This window comes from Emys orbicularis, chromosome 2, assembly GCF_028017835.1.
Source record: "Emys orbicularis isolate rEmyOrb1 chromosome 2, rEmyOrb1.hap1, whole genome shotgun sequence".
Lineage (NCBI taxonomy): Eukaryota > Metazoa > Chordata > Testudines > Emydidae > Emys > Emys orbicularis.
Genome location: NC_088684.1, coordinates 258,144,392 through 258,168,397, shown reverse-complemented (window position 1 = coordinate 258,168,397; position 24,006 = coordinate 258,144,392). Strand labels below are relative to the sequence as shown.

The 24,006-nt window shown below is 42.7% G+C and overlaps 1 protein-coding gene across 1 annotated transcript; it reads right to left on the bottom strand.

Annotated features, from left to right (window-relative positions):
• Positions 1-2,270: 2,270 nt before the first annotated feature.
• VIM (vimentin) lies at positions 2,271-13,373 on the bottom strand. The gene is made up of 9 exons (XM_065399721.1): positions 12,723-13,373; positions 11,728-11,788; positions 6,491-6,586; positions 6,250-6,411; positions 5,531-5,656; positions 4,346-4,566; positions 4,195-4,238; positions 3,299-3,384; positions 2,271-2,638 (listed from the first exon to the last, which is right to left on the bottom strand). Exons 1-9 carry the CDS (start codon positions 13,271-13,273, stop codon positions 2,597-2,599), a joined length of 1,389 nt encoding a protein of 462 aa, XP_065255793.1. The 5' UTR covers positions 13,274-13,373; the 3' UTR covers positions 2,271-2,596.
• Positions 13,374-24,006: the final 10,633 nt, after the last annotated feature.

The window sequence follows — 24,006 nt, the reverse complement described above, 5'->3', positions numbered from 1 at the left end:
TAACAAGTCACCGGGACCAGATGGCATTCACCCAAGAGTTCTGAAAGAACTCAAATGTGAAGTTGCGGAACTGTTAACTAAGGTTTGTAACCTGTCCTTTAAATCAGCTTCTGAACCCAATGACTGGAAGTTAGCTAATGTAACGCCAATATTTAAAAAGGGCTCTAGAGGTGATCCCGGCAATTACAGACCGGTAAGACTAACGTCTGTACCAGGCAAATTAGTCGAAACAATAGTTAAGAATAAAATTCTCCGACACATAGAAAAACAAACTGTTGAGCAATAGTCAACATGGTTTCTGTAAAGGGAAATTGTGTCTTACTAATCTATTAGAATTCTTTGAAGGGGTCAACAAACATGTGGACAAGGGGAATCCAGTGGACATAGTGTACTTAGATTTCCAGAAAGCCTTTGACAAGGTCCCTCACCAAAGGCTCTTATGTAAATTAAGCTGCCATGGGATAAAAGGGAAGGTCCTTTCATGGATTGAGAACTGGTTAAAAGACAGGGAACAAAGGGTAGGAATTAATGGTAAATTCTCAGACTGGAGAGGGGTAACTAGTGGTGTTCCCCAAGGGTCAGTCTTCAGACCGATCCTATTCAACTTATTCATAAATGATCTGGAGAAAGGGGTAAACAGTGAAGTGGCAAAGTTTGCAAGTGATACTAAACTGCTAAAGATAGTTAAGACCAAAGCAGACTATGAAGAACTTCAAAAAGATCTCACAAAACTAAGTGATTGGGCAACAAAATAGCAAATGAAATTTAATGTGGATAAATGTAAAGTACATTTGAAAAAGTAACCCCAACTATACATACAATATGATGGGGGCTAATTTAGCTACAAGAAGTCAGGAAAAAGATCTTGGAGTCATCGTGGATAGTTCTCTGAAAATGTCCACACAGTGTGCAGAGGTGGTCAAAAAAGCAAACAGGAATCATTAAAAGGAGATAGAGAATAAGACTGAGAATATATTATTGCCCTTATATAAATCGATGGTACACCCTCATTTCGAATACTGCGTACAGATGTGGTCTCATCTCAAAAAAGATATACTGGCACTAAAAAAGGGCAACTAAAATGATTAAGGGTTTGGAACAGGTCCCATATGAGGAGAGATTAAAGAGGCTAGGACTCTTCAGCTTGGAAAAGAGGAAACTAAGGGGGGATATGATAGAGGTATATAAAATCATGAGTGATGTGGAGAAAGCGGATAAGGAAAAGTTATTTACTTATTCCCATAGTACAAGAACTAGGGGTCATCAAACAAAATTAATAGGCAGCAGGTTTAAAACAAATACAAGGAAGTTCTTCTTCACACAGCACACGGTCAACTTGTGGAACTCCTTACTTGAGGAGGTTGTGAAGGCTAGGACTATAACAGAGTTTAAAAGAGAACTGGATAAATTCATGGTGGTTAAGTCCATTAATGGCTATTAGCCAGGATGGGTAAGGAATGGTGGCCCTAGCGTCTGTCAGTCAGAGGGTGGAGATGGATGGCAGGAGAGAGATCACTTGATCGTTACCTGTTAGGTTCACTCCCTCTGGGGCACCTGGCATTGGCCACTGTCGGTAGACAGATACTGGGCTAGATGGACCTTTGGTCTGACGCGGTACGGCCTCTCTTATGTTATGTTCTTATAAGCTCCCAAGCACTACTTGTTCATTTAACCTGTACAAAAATTTGATCCTGTGAGGTACTGATGCAAAATATTTGCAAAGTTATGTTATTACTACTTTAGATAAGGAAAAAAAGACAGCTAAGTCAAATGGCTTACTGAATATCTTAAATCTGGGGCAGAGTCACACACAAACACTGTCTCATGCCACCAAAGCCTATGCTCACCTGCCATTAAAAGCACAGCTTCACTTCTCCATCAGGAAGTGGTTTGATCGTGGGACATGGGCTATTTTTACAACTATCTGACCTATTTTTGTTTTTAATGTACAAGGGGGGTTGCTCTCAGAGGCTTGCTATGTGAAAGGGGTCACCAGTACAAAAGTTTGAGAACCACTGGTGTAGTCCATTTAATTCAATATGTGAGTGGTCCAGTGGCCCTGTGCATCATAATTTGAAGCAAGCCAAAGTTGAGGAAGTGAGTACAAATGTAAGTTTCTTCCAAGTGTTTTTGCTGATTCTAAGGAAGTTCCATGCAACTGTCATTAATGGAGTTGTGCAGGTTATTAGGTACTTTCAGCACAGAGTTGCTATTCCGATGCTTTCTGGGGGAAAGCGATCAATGTTTAACAAATTACAACACATTAAAAAGCCATTTTCCAAATATTTATTGAAGCAGTGAAATTGCTCATACTTTGCTGGAAAAAGCAGTTTTATTGAATTCAGAAACTTAAACAGTATTGCAGCACAAGATATTGCTATCTGTAAACTAGACTCCATTGTAAACTCTAAACCTTCAGGGAGAGTCAGTTTGCAAGATCTAATACCTATTCTCTAGCATAATAATCTTGCGCTTTTGGAAAAACTGCAGAAAGGCACTTAAGCTGTTTCTTCCTTTAAGACAGGGACTTTTTAAATTTTGCTGGTAAGAATCTTTTCACTGCACAAGTGAGAAATGTGCAGTTTCTCTAGGGTTTTCACTCCAGATCATCGTGATGCTGGGAAGTTTCATTGATAACCTGTTGAAGAATAAGACAGCTTACATTAATTCTGAGCAATTTCAATACTCAAGACATCTGATTAAAACTAGTTTTACAGATTTATTCTAGTATACTATTATTAACACAGCTAATAAAACTTCCACTATGGTGTAAGTGGAAGTTGATGACAACCATTCACAGAAAAGTCAGCGACTGGTTGATTAAATTCCTAGTTGAAAGTGAGCAAAAAGGCATGGGGGAAAAGATTATACCTTTTGTTTACAAGCACCTTATTTGCCTGCCATATTGTAGAACTAAGTCACTTTTAGGAATGATATTTCAGAACCAGCTAATCCATCTCTCTAGGTCTAATCTGAGAAAACAGAAGTAGCAGCCTTGGATAAATGCATTTTTACAGCATGGTTATGAATGTTGTGCCATCCCTGCATAGAGAGGTCCCTAGTTTGAAGGTTGCAGTTAGCAACTTCTGATCTGTACAAAATATTCAGCCCAAATGCATGTTACTATACTGTGTTAGCACTACTGTAGCTTGGGTAAGGTACTTAAAGCATGCACTGTTTGGTAAATGAAGTTAGAATGGTACTAGATAATAGCTCATCGTGATGTACAGTGTTATGTCTATATTTGTCATTTGTTTTACTTCCTTCTCCACTAAAAGAAACTGAAATTGACACCAACCTGTCCATCTCTGGTTTCAACAGTCTTAATTAAGAGTGTCCTCTTTGAGAGAGTGTCAACCATAGGGTGAGACTCAATGTTGGTTTCTGCAGATGTAAAATTATTGGTCTGTTATGATTCTTCAGTGATCTAGTTTAAGTTACTCATTTGCTATTGCACATACATGATAGAATGGACAGATTCTTTACAGGAAAGACTGATGCACTTCATAGCATGACAAGTGCCAGGCACCAACAATTAAGATCCTAAAATTGCTTGATGTTTTGTAATTTTAGTCATCTCTTAATTCTGATCAACCATTGTCAAAGTAAGATTTCAAACACCGTTTAGGAGGTCTCTATCCAGATCACTTACAGAAATTACTCAATACAGGGGGTTCCAGTCAGAGGTTATTTTAATGACAAGTAACTGGCTACAACCAACTCTTTAATTCAGATATCTTGCTTAGATGTAGGCAAGAGTTCTGGAAGTGGCTAATGATCCTGGTGTTGATTTTCAGGTGCTCCTTTTGGCACCTCAAAAGGGCCTGATTTTCAGGAAGCATTGAGTTCCTGCGTTCAGAAAAAACCCTTTTAAATTGTCTTCAGTTGGGTATCCAAGATCACTAGCCACAAAATACTGGCTGTAGAGTTTTGTTATGAAGTTATTACAAGGAATCTCTTCCTGAAATTAAAGAAGTACCCCATCCACTCAAAACAAGTAGTTAAAATACCAACATTTGAATTAGTGGTCTCTGGTGTTAAACGAACATCATCTGGGTTCGGATATCAAACCCTGAATCAATTACACCAGGCTAAAAGGAAGCTGTCTTTAGAGTATTAGTTTACCACAGCAAAAGGATACAAGTTGTCAAAGAAGCTTCCTACACTATTCATGAGAAATTAGATACTACTTACCCCTCAGGTTCAGGGAAGCAAAAGTTGGAATAGGCATGGTAATTCTGCAAAAGAGAATTAAAGTTTAGTGAAGCTAGTCTCTGGAATTTGGTAATTCTTATAGCAGCTACTCTTCAGAGTTTCTGGTCATATTTGCATTAGTTTTATCTACCTGCTCTCCTCTCCCTCCAACAGTTTTCTATATGTAGCAATCTCAATATCAAGAGCCATCTTGACATTCAGCAGTTCTTGGTACTCATGAAGATGGCGAGCCATTTCTTCCTTCATGTTTTGGATTTCATCCTGCAGACGGGCAATAGTGTCTTGATAGTTAGCAGCTTCAACAGCAAAGTTGTCCTCCATTTCACGCATCTGGCGCTCCAGGGATTCATTCTGCAAGAGAATTTTCAAGTCAAGTGTTGGCTGCAGTTTAGTAGCTGTCAGCCATCACCTATTGGGTGTTTACCACCACATACCTGCCCCACATGTTCTATTCTAGAAGTTTAATACCCTCACCACTAATTAATGCACTAGTGGAAGGTGCTAAAAAAAGTGACATGACTAACATCTGCCATTTGTTAGCTCTTTCATCCTCATGGGTGAATTATGGGAGCAATGTAGTGTTTAACTACAAACCAACAGCAACATTTACATATCAGAAGAGGCAAGGTCACAGTGCACCTTGCATTTGGAGTGGAAGTTGGTGGTATTATCCCTAGGTTTCTTGTGTCACAATCCAAGAGCAGCCCCTGAGAAACGTCACCTGCAAGTTTCATGTAGTACAAATCATGTCAGTGGTTTATTTTCAGAGACCTAGATTTGTAGCATTGACAGTGTGCCTAGTTATTGTCAAATTCTACTTAATGTGGAAACTTCAGTCTTAGATTTGCTTAGTTATACAGGGAAAAAACTTGTCCATTCTTTAAATCTTGCTTTGTTTCATAGAGGTACCAATATACAAATATTAAAATTAGATATGAAGCCTTTTGTTTTTCAAAGGGAAATATAACTAACAAGGAGTAAACATGGTGTGAAGTGCAAGATTAGTTAACAGTGGATTAATCTTTGTTACTCAGCTTGTATACACTGCTCAATACTTCAGCTTTAAAAATAAGGTGTCAAAGCTGAAGTCACCTCCTTCACCCCAAGTTTCCATTCCATAATAGCCAGCCAGCACACAGCTGAAAGATGCAAGTTAATCAAAAAGGACCTTTAGCTTATATTTTAGAAGTCTATTTTAGACTGCCATCTTGTTTGATAGGTCACTTCCATTCACATCCATCTTAGCATTTATTTATATTGTAATGTGACAAATAACAGCATAAGTAGTAACAGCTGAGTGGTATCTTTCACTTACAGTTCCTTTAAGTGCATCAACTTCGCAGGTGAGGGTCTGTATTTGTCTACGGTACTCATTAGCTTCCTGTTTGGCCTGACGTAGGGCATCATTGTTCCTAGTAGCAGCTTCAGAGAGATCTGCAAACTGTTGAACAAGCCAGATTTACAGTTAGTATAATACTTTAACAAAAACTGATCATACGCCAGTGTCCCAGATAAAGGTCAGAGGATTTTGAGGTGAGTAAGACTGCACATAGAAAGATCTTAATATTTAAAACAAACGCTCCGAACTAGTGTCATGCTGTTACAGCTCTTCATTCTCTAATTTGATGGTAAAAATGAAATTAACACATTTTCTGAAGTTAGCATTCATCATTCTTTATCTAAATGTATGTTGCGCTATATCTTCACCCATCCATTCCTTCCTCTACCAGCTCATCAGTACACAAGCCACCCTTCAATACATGGGATGCTTCTAGCTATGCAAAGAATAGGAAAGATGACAAAATGGACATTAAACTAACTACTGTAGTATCTAGGTTCTTGACACAGTATTATGGATCAAGGCCTAGTGTAGATTCGTGACAGGCTGTACCTGTTTTCCTGATTTGGGAAAGTTAGATAAAGCCTTGCCTCCTGGATGTAAGTAGTTATGCATTATGGCAAAGCTATTGTGGATATCTAAAACGTAAAGTTAAGCCAAATATCCTTATTGACACATAAGAGCCATTCACTTACCTTGGACTTGTACCATTCTTCAGCTTCCTGAAGATTCTTAGTAGCAACACTTTCATACTGCTGACGGACATCACGCAGGGCAGCAGTGAGATCTGGTTTAGCAACATCCACATCAATTTGGATGTGTTGTTCCTGAATCTGGACCTGCAGTTCACGGATTTCCTTAAGAAAAGAGTGGACAGTCAAGTACTGTTCTATGGTAGAAGGTACAGATTAATAATCTAATGAAGATGCATTTTACCTCATCATGAAGCTTCTTCAAGAAGACAATCTCTTCTTGCAAGGACTCAACTTTGCGCTCAAGATCAAGACGTGCCAGAGAGGCATTGTCAACATCCTAATTAAAGGGAAAGATCATTTAGCAAGGTCACTATACTAATAGTAAGGGGGGGGGGGGGGGAAATGAATCAGTGTACCAAGCAAGTTTACTGCTCATTTGAGCCAAAGTCAAGCAGCACAGAGTGACCTACCTGAAAGTCTATAGCCAGAAAGAATCTGAAATCTATTTGCAAATTGGGTACTTGCATGCACAGAGTTGCATGTCAATTGTAGACACACACACACACACACTATACATAAACATTCAATCAAGCAGCACGTTTCAGTCCATCTCAAAACCATTTGGATTTTTCTGAAGTATTTGTTATGCATCCTTCATCAGAAGATAATACATATGAGAGTCAGGATAACAAAGTTAGGCAATTTCTTGCCAAATTCTCTGGCAACATTAATCCAAACTCCAGCAAAAATCCTACCCCTAGAAAAAAAATTTGGTGTATTTTATTCATCAGAACACCTCCCTACCTTCTATTTGAGGCTACTGCATACCATCCTCATTACACAACTAGATAGCACTACTAGTGCTCAACTTGGCACCAGGCTTTATTTCAGAGGGGAAGAATTCATTGGTGGGTTAATTGTGTACGATCTAAAGAGCTTTTAAGGTCAAGGCATTCTGGAAGGAGGTTGCTATACAAATCCAATTATCTACCTTGTGCACACTGTCAAAGATTCATAGAATTTAAGGGGATCATTTACATATTAAATCTTAAATTGATGGCACATCTGGCATACACCAGAAGTAATGGTTAGCATTCCCCCCCACCCATTTTAACCAGTGGTACCTGATAAGTCTTGAACTACAAGTATGCCATAAACTTCAAATTGATCCAACAGGTTGTAATAACAGCCTACAGTAGAGGGACTAACTTTATGAACTTTAGTTGGAGATGTTCCAACTTACCTACATGTGTGTCCATTACATGAGCACAACGCAATATAGTTTAATGAATTGAATGAAGTTTAAGTTAATTTAAGCACAACTTGTAATCAAAATCTTCTTTTCCCCAGTTTGGAGGGCCACGTTAGAGTGGTTAAGAAGCCCTGTAGTCCTAGCATCAGGGCTAAGTTTTCAAAGCAGTGTGTTGGAGCCAGATATGCAATTAGATCATGCACAGATTTGAATATTTACTTGGACTTGTTTTTAAGCATATTCATAGTGATGGACAAAATTATTTTGGAGGACTGGATAAGCCTGTATTTTTTTTAGATGCATCTCTGAATTTAAGCCAAGTAGTCAGTCTTGCCATGGGCTCTCAGACATATTCCCTAGTACCAGACTAGCTGGGTATACATTGCAGTAACTCATTCTTTGTACTGATGCACTCACTACCTGGTTGTGCCCCAAAGCAAGCAACTCATTGAAGCTTTACCAAATGATGATGAACTCAGATGCATCAAATAACCGCTTCAGAATGAAAAGCTACCTGTTGAACTATGTAATGCAAGTGAACTTATTTGCTTACTTTCAGAACAGCTCTTACCACACTAGTGTTATTTTGCTGTTCTGATGTGGAATTTTAAGTGCCACAAAAATAGTATCCTACAGTTCTCTGAAACTATACTTAAAGGTTGAAATAGCATGAAGCTTCTGTGCTCTGGTAGGAAGACTAAGGCTGTTCCTTCTTGAGAAGGAAAGTCCAGAGCAAGCTATATATTTAGCTTTGCATGTCAAACTTTTGCAATCCATTTACTAAGGGAAAGATATTTGTCATGCCAATGCTTGATTGTTTAGGCTTTTTTATTCCTCAAATGCACGCTCTTTAAAACTTCCTGCGGTTTTCCTACCTTAAAGTGTGCAAGTCATTTGTAGTCAGACCCAAGACAGTGGCACGCATACTGAATGGGAGTTAAGGCTTAACAGGTCTTCAGTAAAATTTATGGTTAGTGCTGCTATTTCTGCTGACCAGTATTAAATACTGAATTCTATGCATCAAGTATTACTGACACCTTACATCTTAAAGGTTCAGTACATGTATCCCATTCTCTTTAATATTAATGGTGGTACTAGGCATCTAGGTACAGCAAGGATTGAGATATTGCAGAGCTGCAAAAATCACTTTTGAGTGACCTGCTTATTAGAATACAATCATCATTTATGCTATTAGCATATATGGCAATTAAGTATAATCCAGTCTATGGAAAAAGCAACAGAGGGTCCTGCGGCACCTTTAAGACTAACAGAAGTCTTGGGAGCATAAGCTTTCGTGGGTAAGAACCTCACTTCTTCAGATGCAAGACTTGCATCTGAAGAAGTGAGGTTCTTACCCACGAAAGCTTATGCTCCCAATACTTCTGTTAGTCTTAAAGGTGCCGCAGGACCCTCTGTTGCTTTTTACAGATTCAGACTAACACGGCTACCCCTCTGATACCAGTCTATGGAATATGCCAAAATGTTTAACACCAAAGAATATGACAGAGTGCATGCTGAGAGCACCCCCTTCCCCCCCCCCCCCCCAGACAGTTACATCAGTTTGAAAGAGAACGGTGTCCCTTTAAAAACACAAGTGCAAGACCCTTTGTACACCTTTAATAAATTAGGCCAGATTTAAACCAGTTTAACTAGATTCCTTGCTGAGTTCAGCTCAGTGGAACTAGATCAAGGTTAAGTGCATTTAAGAATGCCTATGCAGGACTTTACACCAGTTTAAAGTCAATAACATTATTAGGTAAGCCAGTGCAACCGTGTTAGACAAGCCTGATGTTGTGAAACATCAATTTCTTCTGTATTTAAAGAATATATTGAAGTTCATTAAGGATGCCTGGTATCTTCCACATTTCAGGCAAGCAACTCCATTTTTCAATGCCTTCATTCTTACATAAAGAGCTCATGCTATTTGTCTTGAGCAAGGCTTGGGACTACATTGGCACAATTCAGCTTGATTGGCAAACTTCTGGTTGTCATTTAGACAGACATCCACTAGGGACTCTAGAATACCAGACTAAGTAACTTTGTGACCCAAGCCACATCTGAGCCCAGCTGGCTGGAGATAAAAGGAATTCTTGTAATGCCTTTCCACAGTGATAGTCTCTTTTGAAAAAAGTCTTGAGGCAAGTTCTTTAAAATATCAAGAAGTCCAAACTTGAGTTAGAAGTTTTGGGTTTGTTGTTAACTAATGAAAAGAAAGGCGGAGGTTGCAAGAACACCCATAGTTGCTTTTAACATAGTGCTCATCAGTAGATCTCAAAGCACTTTACAAAGGAGGTAATTCCCTCCCTCCCCTGTAAAATGGGGAAACTGAGGCACAGATGGGTGATGTGTTATCCAGCATTACCAGCAAGCAACTAGCAGAGCTGGGATAGAACCCAGGTCTTCCAAGTCGAAGTCCAACACTGTAAAACACTCCAAAGAGCTCAAAACCTGTATGCCAACTGAAGCCTAGTTTCTTACTAAAAGTAGTAAGGTATCTAGACAGCTTACCATTCACATTGAGTCATCTAAACTTCAATGTTCTCCTTTGAGAATTTCTTTTAAAGAAAAACCCAGTATACACACAATCTTATGACCTGATTGCTATTAACTTTTGATATCATGACCAGGGATCCTAGAAATCTGTTTGCCATGGGGAAAAAAAACAAAGCCCCCTCGCCCCCCCAAAAAACCACCACATTTTCTGTTTTTAATAGAGAATATTTAGTCTTTATATTGTGAAAAAAATGTAAGACATACAATTAGATCAGATAAACGGAGTTTCAATGTGACTGGGGCCAGATCAGATAATAAAAAATTCAGATAATCAGGAGAACTGGCAAAGAGCTTTCTACCCCTTATTTTAAGATGGGGGAGCTCGGGCAGTGAGCCGCAGGTGGCTTGGTTAATATGGAGAGCCGGATAATGGAGGCTTGGATAAATGGGGTTCTATTGTATAAAAGACACAGAAGTGTTTGGCACATGTAAGAAATACAAATTGCAATTCTATTAATATGATCTATGGCACTGGTAGGCTTCAAACTTCCTTAAAAATTTTAATTATCAGTAAAAACCTTGTGTTCAACTGATACCTATATATATTTTGTGACTAGGGAATTAAAGTTCAGCATTTCATTTTAATCACAGAAAAACAAATTTAAAAAAGTTTTTTTTTTTTTTTTTAAGTCACAGAAAACTAGGATCGCTGGTCATGACCCTCCCCTAAAATCTGAAGGCCGCCAGAAAGAGAAGTTGTCTGACCGATCAGTAGATAGCCCTAACATGAAAATTCTCACATGTTAGAGCAGTTCTTATTTTGCAAGAATTTCAGAGCAGCATAGCTAAGTCAGTCAAGTCACATAATGGAGTCCTGCACTAGGAATTTCAAGACTGGGTCATATCTAAAATAACTGATGTTATAAAACATTTCTCTAAAATACGCTTACATCATTACACATTCAGTAAGAATGCAGCCTGCAGCAAGCCGCTCTTCTATACAAAGAGTTCTATTATTTCAATCTGCTGCCACCACACTTGCCATAATGCCTGTATCTGCATTCCATAGTGAATCCCATAGAAACCATTAATACCCTTCAGCCAAGCGAACAGATGGCTCCCTTTCGCCCTTATTGGATCAGAAAGTGATTCCACATTGGTGCACTTTTGTAGAATAGGCTAGTCTTGGATAAAGCAAAACAAAAGCTGTTCCCCTCCCCACTTAGACTACATCATCATCACCACCCTAAAGAAAACAAGTAGTTATGACATGAGGACTGGTGGATTCTCATTAAAAAAAAAAAACAGTCCCCCACAAAAAAAATCTAGAGTCTTATTTCTACACTTGTCCATTCTCTGCTTTAAGAGTTCATCTCTGATGTGTTAGACATTGTACCTAGGTCATGCAAGCCAACATTTCTATTTCAATTTACTTATTGCAAATACATTCAAAAGTGTCAGATCTGCTATATGTTTTAGTAGAATCTCCAGATATAATACTTTAAAAGTTAACTGTTTCCAGTTTTATCAGTGTCTAGACTAAAGGAATGGCAGTGCCCTTGATAACAGTAACTTCCTGGAGGCACTGAGAGAAGTCTTGCACCTTTACAAGTTGCTTTTTACCACTAGGTGGCTCTACATCCGACTTGTGAAAAGTTGGCATAATGTCCATTTGGATTTACATTCAGTGTGCTCCTTATTATGTATTTTAATATACAGAGAGGATTACAAACCTGTCTGAAAGATTGCAGGGTGCTTTCAGCTTCTTCTCGCTGAATCATCTCTTCTTGCAACCTGAAAATAGTAGCATATTGATTAAACAAATGAACTAGAGAAAGAAAGAAAGAAAAAAAAAAACAGCACTAGTGTCTGTTCAAATCCAGCTGGTAGCCACACCCAGCCAACATCCCAGTCAGGGGGAAGATGGGGCCTCTGACAAAAGGCATCTCATTCCGACATTTTTCTAGTCTGTGCCCTCTTTATTAAGTTTGCATGACTGGGCTTTGAGGCTTTCTGCTGTTACAGCAGTCTGAAAGCCACAGATAGCCTAACACAAGCAGTGCCAAAACCGTTACTGCTTATTCAGCTAATGAGCAACAAGAGGCTGACCTAGATTTGGGTTGGTTTTAAATAATCTTTTGCTAAATTCAGATTCTGTTAGGCTGCAATATTTAAAAAGTGGATTAACTTGCCAAACCAAAGTTTTCAAACCCACCAAAAACCTCAAGATAAGATCCATGGTACAACACAGTAAGTACTAAGAACTCAGATGAGAGAGTGGCAAAGCTAACTTTTTACTTGGTCTTTACACTACACTGTCTGAACAAAATACTAGAGATCCAAGTTGGAGATTCCCCTAGAAGATGGTAACCACCCATGATGGTTTTCCACAAAAGCCTGCTTCTTCAACTTTAATCTGGACTAGAAACACCTTTAATATACATCAGCCTTGTTTTGGCTGCAGGCAAATTAGCTTATGGGTGCACACCAGTTAGTTATCCATGTGGGTTGGATCTGTGCACTCCCTCCACCTTCCTGATGCTGAAACTCAGCTTCAATAGCCATCTAGTTGGGGCTGACCCATCAGAACAACTTTAAGCAGTTTTTAGGCGCAGGAGGGGCGGGGGGAGCTTCTCGCACTTTGGGGCTGTAGATTGTTCCCTTCGCTCCCCACTTGGGTGGAAGCCTGGGCGCCCCCTCCCCACCCATCCGCCCCCGGAGCACTCACTTCTCCCTGAGCCTCAGGATGTCATCGGCCAGGTTGTCCCTCTCCACCTCCACCCTGGCTTTGTCGTTGGTGAGCTGGTCCACCTGCCGGCGGAGCTCCCGCATCTCCTCCTCGTAGAGGTCCCCCAGGCGGGAGGTGCCCTTGCCCTTGAGCTGCTCCAGCTCGGCCACCAGGATCTTGTTCTGCTGCTCCAGGAAGCGCACCTTGTCGATGTAGTTGGCGAAGCGGTCGTTCAGCTCCTGCAGCTCCACCTTCTCGTTGGTGCGGTTGGCCTTGAACTCCGTGTTGATGGCATCGGCCAGCGAGAAGTCCACGGTGTCGTGCATGAACCGCGTGGGGGGCAGGCTGCTCCGCAGCCGCAGGGCCGAGGACTTGGTGGCATAGACGCCGCCGGGCGAGGAGGAGACCAGGCGGCTGCTGCCGGGGCGGATGGCGCTGCCCAGCGAGTAGCGGCCGGAGGAGGTGATGTAGCGGCTGCCCGAGGTGCTGGGGCGGCTGCCGCCGCCGAACATCCTGCGGTACGAGCTCTTGCTGCTCATGGTGGTGCTCATGGCGGCGGCCGGCGCTTTGTAATCCGAGGGGTGGTGGGTCCGGTGACTGCTGCTGGAGCGAGAGAGGCGAAGGAGAGCGGCGGCAGCTGCCCGCGGCGGTACTTATACCCCCGCCACGCCCTCGGCTCGGCTCGGCCGCGCGGCCCGCCCCGAGCCAGCCAACCCGGCCCGACGGGCGGCCCCGCCCTGCTCCGAGCGAGAGGCGGGGCCGGGCCGGGGTCTCGCCACTCCCAGCCCCGGCCCGCCCTGCAGTGCGCACAAAGGCTGCGGGGCCGGGGGAGGGATCCCAGGGTTCCCCGGGCCCAGGGAGGGACGGAGCAGTTTGCAGGGGGTCAGGGTGAGGGGGCAGGGCGTGGGGATCAAGGGGTCAGTAGGAGGCAGGGTGGGGAGAGCAGGAGAGGGTCAGTAGGCAGGGTGCAGGATCGTGGGGGTCATTAGGAATCGGGGGGGGGGGATCAGAAGGGGGCAGTAGGAGGTGGGGGGAATCGGGGTCAGTAGGAGGCAGGATGGGGGTCGGGGGGGTCAGTAGGAGGAAGGGTGGGGGAATCAAGATGGGGGTCAGAAGGAGGCAGGGGGAATCGGGGTCAGTAGGACGCAGGGAGTCAGGGGGGAGGGATAGCTCAGTGGTTTGAGCATTGGCCTGCTAAACCCGGGGTTGTGAGTTCAATCCTTGAGGGGGCCATTTAGGGATCTGGGACAAAAATCTGTATGGGATTGGTCCTGCTTTGAGCAGGGGGTTGGACTAGATGACCTCCTGAGGTCCCTTCCAACCCTGATATTCTATGATTAGGAGGCAAGATAGGGGATTGGCGGGGGCAGGGGGAATCAGGATGGGGGTCAGATTGGGGAGAGTAGGAGGGGGTCAGTAGGAGGCAGGATGGGGGGAGCAGGAGAGGGTCAGGAGGCAGGGAGAATCAGGGTCAGTAGGAGGCAGGGTGGGGGATCGGGAGGGGACAGTAGGAAGTGTGGGGGGAATCAGGGGATCAGTAGGAGGCAGGATGGGGGGAGCAGGAGGAGGTAAGCAAGAGGCAGGGTGGGAGGATCAAGCAAAGCAAAGGAGAGGAGGGGATGAGGAGAGGGGAAGAATGAGGAATCAGACACGGAAGGGAGTGACTGAGGAGCGGGCTAGAGAAGGGAGGGGAAGGAGGGAAAGGGCCAGAGCGCTTTGCAAGCCTTTCCCCCTACCTTATGGGTAGCAGCTGGGCACTCTATGTGGGCTCCCGTGCCGTGGGAAAAGGTGTCTGTGTGCTTTACAGAGCTGGGGGTCAGGACTTTCCATGCTCCCCTGGTGCCCTGGCATGGAGGCTGGGTTCGGGGCGGGTACAGGATGGGGTGATGGAGCAGGGCTCGGGGTTAAGCAAGGAGGCGGACAAACTCCCTTTCTCTAGGAGTCACTGATGCCAGCACTGTGTGCAGAGGGGGATGAACTAAGCGCATGCTCAAGGCTGAGTGCTGATGTCCGAGACATGCACCATACCGGCCTCGCTCATGCTGGGTACATTCCCATGTAGCTTGTAGTGTACACAGGCCACTCTGCTCTCACCAAGTCTGTACATAAGCTGGGCTGCTGCCTGTGGGGCGGCAATTTGGGGGGAGGCAGCGGCTAGTCTGAAGCCCGTTGTCTGGCATGGTGCACCCAGAGGTTCTGGTGGCTGCCAGTAAGCAAGGAAGGGAATCCCTAAGCTGATTCCTATGCACCGGCTAAATCGAAATAACCCAAACTTCCCCCCACATCACCCTGTTCCCAAACCCGGCTTCTGCTCGTCATATTTTAAACCCTTTATAAAAAGTGCTCTAGCAGAAAAACACACATTGCAACCCTGACACAGCACGGAACAGGAATGTTAGTAACAACATCCGGGGCTAAATAAAAACAGTCACTGACTGTGTGAACCAACTCAAGGCTAGACACTATAGACATCTATTTTAAAGGGACAGTGACAATTCGAATGTTTTGATATTGATAAGAAAAAAATCCAGGTTCTGATGACCATTAAATAGTATGTGCTGCTTATTTTATAAAATAAAAATTGCATAAGAGATTTTTCTTCTTCCCTATAGCTGTTCTGGGGAAACTGAATATCAGGAAAACAGTGAAATTAACTATATGCAAAAGGCTGTTAAACATATGAAATATACACTGAAAAATGGAGAAAATCTTTTTTATTAACTTCTTTCAATTATTGTAATCTCAGGTATTACTTATTAGGCACAAAATTGTCAGGCCCAAATGAGATTTTCGGAATTCCCTTTGGCTGGGTGAGCTAATGGACTAGGTTTTTGGGGGTCAGTGAAGGTGCAGATTTCTTTCCTTGTTCTGTTTTGTTGTTAATGTTTTAACAAGAGACGCTTCCATTAGTTAAAATTTGAAAGTAGATAGAATAGAATGTTACCAGAATAGTCGAATGACACCGGATTAAGATCTTGCTCCTGCTTCTTGGCACAACCCTCTATGATTTGGATGAGAGAGCAGACTCCAGTTTAATAACTGAACCATTTAAGTTAATGGGAGCATTGCCATTGACTTCAATGGGCATAGGAGCAGGCCTTAAGAGAGCAATTGGCTAAATGACAACTATAGTGAGACATAATAACTGGCAGCAATTATCTGAAGGGTATAAATATCAAGGATCAGATGCTGTATTTTATACTGCCGCAAAACTCCCATTTGTAGTCAATGGGAATTTTGCCTTAGAAGGATGGGGCTCTCAGCAGGGAAGAGAAATTATGTAGGTGGTACAGGAGTTAAAACTAGGAGTTAGGGAATGAAACTAAGAAAAGGAAAAAATAGTGGAACATCAGGGAAAAACACTCTCTCTCTATATATATATATATAATGGGGAAAAGACCTGTCACCGACAGAGCAACTAAATGACTTTCTAGGTCTTTTTTATCTTTAATTGCTACGAAAAACTATTTGATCTAGTGTAACTTTTTTTGTTTTTATTTTTTAAATCTCTCACCATCTAGCTCACAACCCCCTAAAAACTAATATTTATATTGGATATGCTGATCGACGTGAACATACAGATGGACGATGAAGAAGTTGCAAAGAAGAGGGTCTGATTCTCCTATCACAGGGCACAATCAAGTGAGTGGGAGTTACTCATATCCCATGGGGAAGACTCAGGCCCAGAATATTTTGTTCAGAAATGTTTTATAAAGGAATTTGTACTGTGTTTTTATTCTGGATAGGATCTGGAAGCAAAAGAATGTAGTTTGGATCTAAATGAAGGGATTTATTTTGGACCTCTCTGCCGCCCTCCTTCAGGCCTTACTTTGTTGTTTTCATTGCAGTTTAGTCAAGCAAGTGAAGCTGACATGGTTGAGCTACAGAAGTGTTTGCAACACAAGTCCTGCACTGTAGCTTACTTCATTCTCTCATTCAATAGGAGGCAGGGGTCACACACACACACACACAGCATTCCTGGAGCTAACTTTACTAGCATCCTGGAATGTCCTGAGATGTGCCATCCCGGCTCTGAGAGCTCTTTATTTCAGCCATCAAGTTTCAGCTATAAATCTTTGTGAGTCTTCTTAAAGTCCTGGCACAAGAATACACCCTCCCTCCATGAGAAAGCAAAAGTAAGGCAGCACATAACAAGCAGCCTCATAGATTAAAAATGTTCTACTTGGTAAGTACCGATAGTTTAGCAGTACTTTTTAAAAAAAGATGCACCACACCCAGTCAGCACTGTACTATTACTAATAGAACACTAATTGTTTATGCTTCACATGTTGATAATAAGTGTCATGTTTTCAGCATTTATTTTCCCCAAAATTCAGGGGTGTTTGCTTTAGCAAATAAATTTGAAAACCCTAATATTTAAATATGATTTGCCATATGTTTGTTCCCTTCTGACCTGTGCACTTCTTGGCCAGAAGCCTTACTGTTGCTTTTTGCCGTGAAATTTACTAGAAGTGTTACGAAGTTGGTAGCCAGAATGTGATAATCAGAATGGCATTAAACCTTTAACATCATTTGTTGGGTGGCTCTTACACAGGTCATAAGTGGGGGAAGGTGCAATGAGTCTCTCCCCTATTGCAGGGTCCATAAGGTCTGCCACGCGCAGTCCATGCTGTCAAAGGAGTACATGGACTGACCTCTACGTGCACCTCCTGGGATGCAAGAAAATCCAGTGGCAGTGGGAAAATATTGTATCCACTTGAAACTTCACAGGGAATTTTAGGCAGGTCCAGAATTGGAATTTGGACATAACACCATGGCTAACACCCTTACTTTTGGATAAGTGCTGTGGAGTCCTTAATGGCCATAACTGGCCAGGACCTTCATTTCCTGACTCATCAGAAAGATGGCATTTCTAGGAGCACTGTGGCCACTAACTGTCATGAGTAAGGCCCTGCACTTGCACCTGTTCAGTACTCCTGACACCTTAACGAGTCAGGTATCAGGGGGTAGCCGTGTTAGTCTGTATCCACAAAAACAACAAGGAGTCCGGATTGTGACTGCAGTTCTGACCTTTGGCCCTGGTTCCAACACTGTCTTGACCCTTGGCTCTGGCATTTGGACTCTGACCACTTGTATCATGGAACCACAGTTTTGGAGTTCTGGAACAGTCCCTAAGAGGAAGGACCCCTTTAGTGTGCTAGAGCTACTTAGGGTCACATTCTTTTACTTGGCTTCACTGTTCCTTAGACTGAAGCTCAGAGCCTTCAGCACTCCTACTTCACACCGTGAGCTCCCTTCAGGGAGTCCATCTGACTTGGAGACTTAAGAGAGACGTGTACACGCAAAGTGGCCAGTACACCCCCACCCTCAGCTTCTGCAGTGACTCTCAGCCAGCATTGTAGAAACAGTTGGGTGTATTAGGTGTCTGGAACACAGCGTAGAAAGTCCTTAGTGTGGAGAACAGAAAGTTACAGCATAGTCCATCTTAGTCAGCCCAGAGCCTTCTGACCCCTCTTCTTTTCCATTTCACAAGAGGCTCCCTGTTCTAGCAGCCCACACTTAACACCAACCCAAACAGCCCCTCCTCAGTCCTTTGTTCTTGGGAGAACATAGTCACCTGGCACTCCTCAGCCCTTTGTTCTTGAGCTGGTCAAACATGGCTGGCTTCCTGCGGAGAGGTGGCCCATCCATGGTCGTTAATTGCTAAGTACCAAATGTCCAGGCAATTGGAGTGGCCAGTGTCTTCTCGGACTCTCCATGGGCATGAGGCCCAGACCCCAGGTAGCTAGTGTCAGTTAAACCTGTATCTCTGTGTCTCTGCAGAGAGTAAACAACCTTTTCCTGCCACCTAGTTAACAATGCAGCATATAGGAGAAACTAAGGCACACACACTATTCGTACAAAATATTACAGGAAAATTCCCACTCCGTCACAGTCTGACTGCCTACGACCTGGTCTGCTGACACTAACACCATACTAGGATATATTCAGTAATGCCCAGAAGTAAAATTCCATTAAAGAATTTCCAGCACTGTTTATTACAATGCCCTGGCTTCTCATCCTAATACTGAGCTGGCCAAGACTTCCTTAACACATTAGACTCATGGTTCTAGCTTGAGTTGGTACAGAGCAGAGCTAAGTTAATGGCATGATTTTTTAAATTGCATTTTTAATGTGAGTTGTTAGCGATGAACTATTAATTACATATAAAATATCAGTGATTCCTGAATTTTCCCCAGGGGTCAGTTGTACATAAACTTATGGCCCCTTTGCTCCAGTCGTGCAGCAAAAAGAGCCCTGAATGGAATGAAGAATCAAGCTCTGCAAGTGCAACAAAATATCCACATGCTGTTTCCCTTGATATTCTCTCAATTTACATATAACTTTTATTGATATTAGTCAATGTCGGGTGTGCTGTTTTTACCGAGCATCTTATATTAAAAGATTTTATATTGTATACTTGTATAAGGACTACTTGCACAAGAAAAAAATTGTAGGATCAGGCCCTGTATCTGTATGTCTAAAAACATCTGTATACATAATGAAACTCATGATTCTTGATTTGTAACTTCATTTCAGCGAGGTAGTGACTAGAGTAATTCAAGCCAAATATTAAACAAGCTTTCCATTGAGTATCTTAGTTTACTTGTGTATTTTTACTAGACAGGTTAGCATGACTGGGGCATTTTCTGTTTTCAAATTCAGTACATATTCACTTACCAATATTAAATATCCAGAAAAAAATCCTAACTTATGATGCTGTGGAAATGCAAATGCCAATGTTATAAAAAAAAATCAAAGCAATGAAGCAATCCAGGACTTTATACTCTCGTTCTACCTTACTGAGATTTTTAATTGATTTTTCCCATACTAATTTTGTCATATGAAAATTATCCTCTTAAAGTCATATTCACTGTTATAATTACATGTCCATTGTAAGAACCAAAGCCAAATGGTCTGCTCCAAGTAAATTGAGAGTTTTCTCATTGACTTCAAAGGGAACAAGTTTGGGCCCCAAAATCTGAAATTGCAGACACAACTTCCATTGAAGCCAATGGTTCAAATCCTGAAGTTCTTATCCAACTTTTACTCAGCTCTTTGGTGTTTAGCCTAAGGAAGGACCACAGAACTGAGCTCCAAATTAATAATTTATCCCAGCAGTTCTCAAACTGTGGGTTGAGACCCCAAAGTGGGTTGCGACCCTGTTTTAATGGGGTCACCAGGGTTGGCTTAGACTTGCTGGGACCTGGGGCCAAAGCCTAAGCCACACTGCCTGAGGCCCAAGCCTGAGGGCTTCAGCCCTGGGTGGCGGGGCTCAGGCTTTGGCTTCAGCACTGGGTGACAGGGCTCAGGTTACAGGCCCTCTGCCTGAGGCTGAAGCCCTGAGGCTTCGGCTTTGCGCCCCCTGCCTGGGGTGGTGGGGCTTGGGCCTTGGCCTCTCAACCCAGGGTAGTGATGCTCACGCAGGTTCAGGCTTCAGTCCCCCCTCCTGGGGTCATGTAGTAATTTTTGTTGTCAGAAGGAAGTCGCAGTGCAATGAAGTTTGAGAACCCCTGATTTATTCTATAACATGTATCAGAAATAAATAAATAAATATATATATATATATAAGTCTATGCTAGTTTCCATGTTACCAAACCAAATATACACAACTTGGATGAATAGTTGGTTATCTAGTCAAGGAAATGACTAGCAGCTTTTCAAAATCAACTCACTGTGTCTGTAACGTTATATTTTACTGTAATGTGAAGTATATGAAACTAAGGGTGTTTTATTGCTAAGGAAGTGCTCTGAACATGACTCATACCACCAGACCATATGACTTATATTTCCAAAATTAATGTAGTTGAGAATCTTGCATTCCATTGCTCTATGGCTTTGGCTTTACTAGTTGTCATAGAGTCATAGACTTTAAGAGTCATAGACTTTAAGGTCAGAAGGGACCAATATGATCGTCTAGTCTGACCTCCTGCACAACGCAGGCCACAGAATCTCTCCCACCCACTCCCGCAAAAAACCCCTAACCTCTGTCTGAGCCACTGAAGTTCTCAAATCATGGTTTAAAGACTTCAAGGTGCAGAGAATCCTCCAGCAAGTGACCCGTGCCCCATGCTGCAGAGGAAGGCGAAAAACCCCCAGGGTCTCTGCCAATCTGCCCTGGAGGAAAATTCCTTCCCGACCCCAAATATGGCGATCAGCTAAATCCTGAGCATGTGGGCAAGACTCATGAGCCGGACACCCAGGAAAAAATTCTCTGTAGTAACTCAGATCCCACCCCATCTAACATCCCATCACAGGCATAGACCCACCATTTCTGGCTGATTTCCTCTCTCCCTGACCCCCAGTTGAGTTAATCATTTTAAAAGCTAAGTGGGATATTGTGTAAGAGGTCTGTGTTTGCCTCAAAGAATATGCAGCGGTTCCGGGGTTGGGAAAGAGGGAAGGAAAAGTTCCTCAGCCCACACTGTAACTATAGTGTGAATAGTATTCAATCCCTTTATAAAAATATTGTATGCTCCTCTATGATTCACTTTATTTATTATTGACATATCACTAGACATTAAGTGCCGACAATATGCTCAGTGCTGAACAAGACACAGCTAAAGACACAGGCCAAAATTTTCCAGAGTGACTAATGATTTGGGTGGGAGCTCTATTTTCCGATGTTCAGCTTGAAGTATCGTAAGAGGGGCTTATTTCCACAGAGTGCCAAGCACCTATGTCTCAAATTGAGCAAATATAGATTGAGGCATTTCAAATCTTGACTATGGACTCTGCTCCATGAAGCTTACATTCTACAAGCATGACAAAGTCAGTTAAAAATCTCATGTGGAAAGTCAGAGAACAGTGAAGATCTAGGACATTTTGAAATGGAGATGGAAGTGGTAATGGTGTTACGTTTGTGTGGCCTAGCATTTGTAGGGCTTGCGGGAGAAGCAGGAGAGATTTACATGGAAAGTGGGTGAGAGGCTGCACTTTTAGATAGGCAGGTTATTCCCATAGAAAGGATGGCACAAGAGACAATCGGGAAAAGGGAATGGAAAGGTTGGCATTGTTGGTAGACCCTAAAGGAGTGAGGAGGAGATGAGCTGAGATGTAGGCCAGGGCAATGTTATGCTGAGTCTTGAGGATGAGAACAAGAACCATAAACTTGATTCAATAGAGGAGGGACAGCTAATGGAGGGATCTGAATAACAGAGTCATATGGTCTGAGTTGAGGAATGAGGAGGATGATTTTAGTCCCTGCAATCTGGATGGGTTGGAGAGCAATGATATGGGGAAAAGGGGGAGGACATAGAGGAAGAGCTTGCCAGAGTCATAGTAGGAGATAACGAAGGCACAAACAAGGGTTTTATCCGTAGGGACATTGAGAAAGGGATGGGTTTTTGATATTCTGTAAAGAAATAAATAGTAGGATTTGATGATAGCTTGGACGCATGGGTAAAAGTTGAGAGCAGAGTCAAAAATGACCCAAGGTAATATAGGTGGCAGAGGAGAAGAAAAAACATGAAAGGTTTAGGGAGGAAAGATGAGCTTGGTTTTACCCACGTGTAACTTGAGGAAACAGCAAGATGTCCAGGAGAAAATATTGGGAAAACAGGAGATGATTGCTACTCTTATTTATTGATTCACCCTTGGAGATTGATGGAACCAGTGAAGTTTCAGACCTCTCAGAAGGAAAGTATTGTACAGCTGATGAACCACTCTATCAATGGCCATGCTCGAGAGAGGGCCCTCTGCCCTCAGTTTCACTTCCTCCTTCCTTGGTTGTTTCAGTAGAGCTTAAGTCGAATGGACATTCGAACATGTTGCAAAGTCTCCCTCTTTACTCTGCCTTTTCCTGAGGGGGGAGTTAAGTAAGGAGTGGGAAGTGGGGAGAGAATTTTTTAGAACTGTTTACATGTAATCCATAATAATGATTCTTGAAACATATTTTCAAACCTGTTTTTGTAAGTGTTCCTAAAGATTTATGATGGATAGGTGACATAATTGGTCTACCTGTTACTGGGCACCCCAATCTTCAGCATATCAGTAACAGCCTTCAGTTGCTATGCCTGCTTCTAGGGCAGATAGAAGCCATTCAGTAGTTGGGTGCAAATGCATTTGTCATTTTACATAGCCAAGCTATAAGCCTCATTTCCTGAATTGTGATTGTTTCTCTCCATCTTCCTGATCTGGTCCTTTCCTGTTTTAAAATTTGAGGTTGGCAAGCCCTTACAAAGACAGGTTATGCTATTCATCCCTTATTTTCTGTGGGCAAAACTTTCTGAAAAAGCCAAATACAGTGAGTTTAGTAGGGTATGCACCATTGGTGAGCGCTGGCATCTGAACTCTTATTAGTTCACATTGGACAAGCTCCTGCAAAAGCGAACTATGTAAAGGGGTCATCTAACCAGCAAACAGATTTGGCGGAGGTGATTTAGCCCCCGCCCCTTGCTCCACCAGTTCCATCACCTATGCTGAACATAATAGTATAATTTTTCATTCGATGATACACCAGGAAATGCTGATGTTGTTTCTGAGGGTGAGGCAGGACACACCTGTAGAATTATTAATTGTCTGCAACAACAGCCTCTTCCTTTGAGATGCCCAGGACAGGCAGAGCAGCATTAACTGAGGGCCATATGCCAAATCCTTGCTTCCAATGGGATGTGTAAATGAACATACTAGGATCCTGAAGCTTGTTGGCTTGGTACATACAAGGAGAAGGAGGAGACCCACACATGCCCCAGAGCTGAGAAACCTGGAACCACCCAGAGGGTGGGCAACTCATATAGTTCAACTCCTTGCCTACCTTCCAAATCTGACCAACTCTTCCTCATTGGTGGGACTGAAAGGAGACGATCCAGATGCAGAGTGAGAGTAAATCCCATGCATCTGTAGTTGGGGGGTGGGGACAGAGAGGTGGGGGGGGGACTGGAAATGAGGACTAACCTTCCCCTGCTTTTTTTAATGACAAAAATGTCCATTCTCCAGATGGTGTATATCTGCTGGGGAAGTGAGACAGCAGATACATCTCAGCTCAGGAACAGAGAGAAATTCTTTGGCACAGTGGTCTGGCTCAGCTCAGTGGCAGTCTGTGTTCATCAGCTGGAAAGGAGTCTCTCTTCCATTCACTTGCTAGCTGGCATCTTCCTCAAAGGTCAGACTCTTGTATATAGTACCTGGGTGGGAGAGAGAAATGCCTATAGAGGGAGAAGGATTGGGCACCCATTTAAGAGCTTTGTGGCTTCTGCAGTAGGGCTGGAAAGGGGACAGTTCCTGCCCCTTAAGTTTTGGGCAGTTTCTATGGCTGTGGAGACAAGAAAGCACTATGGAAGCT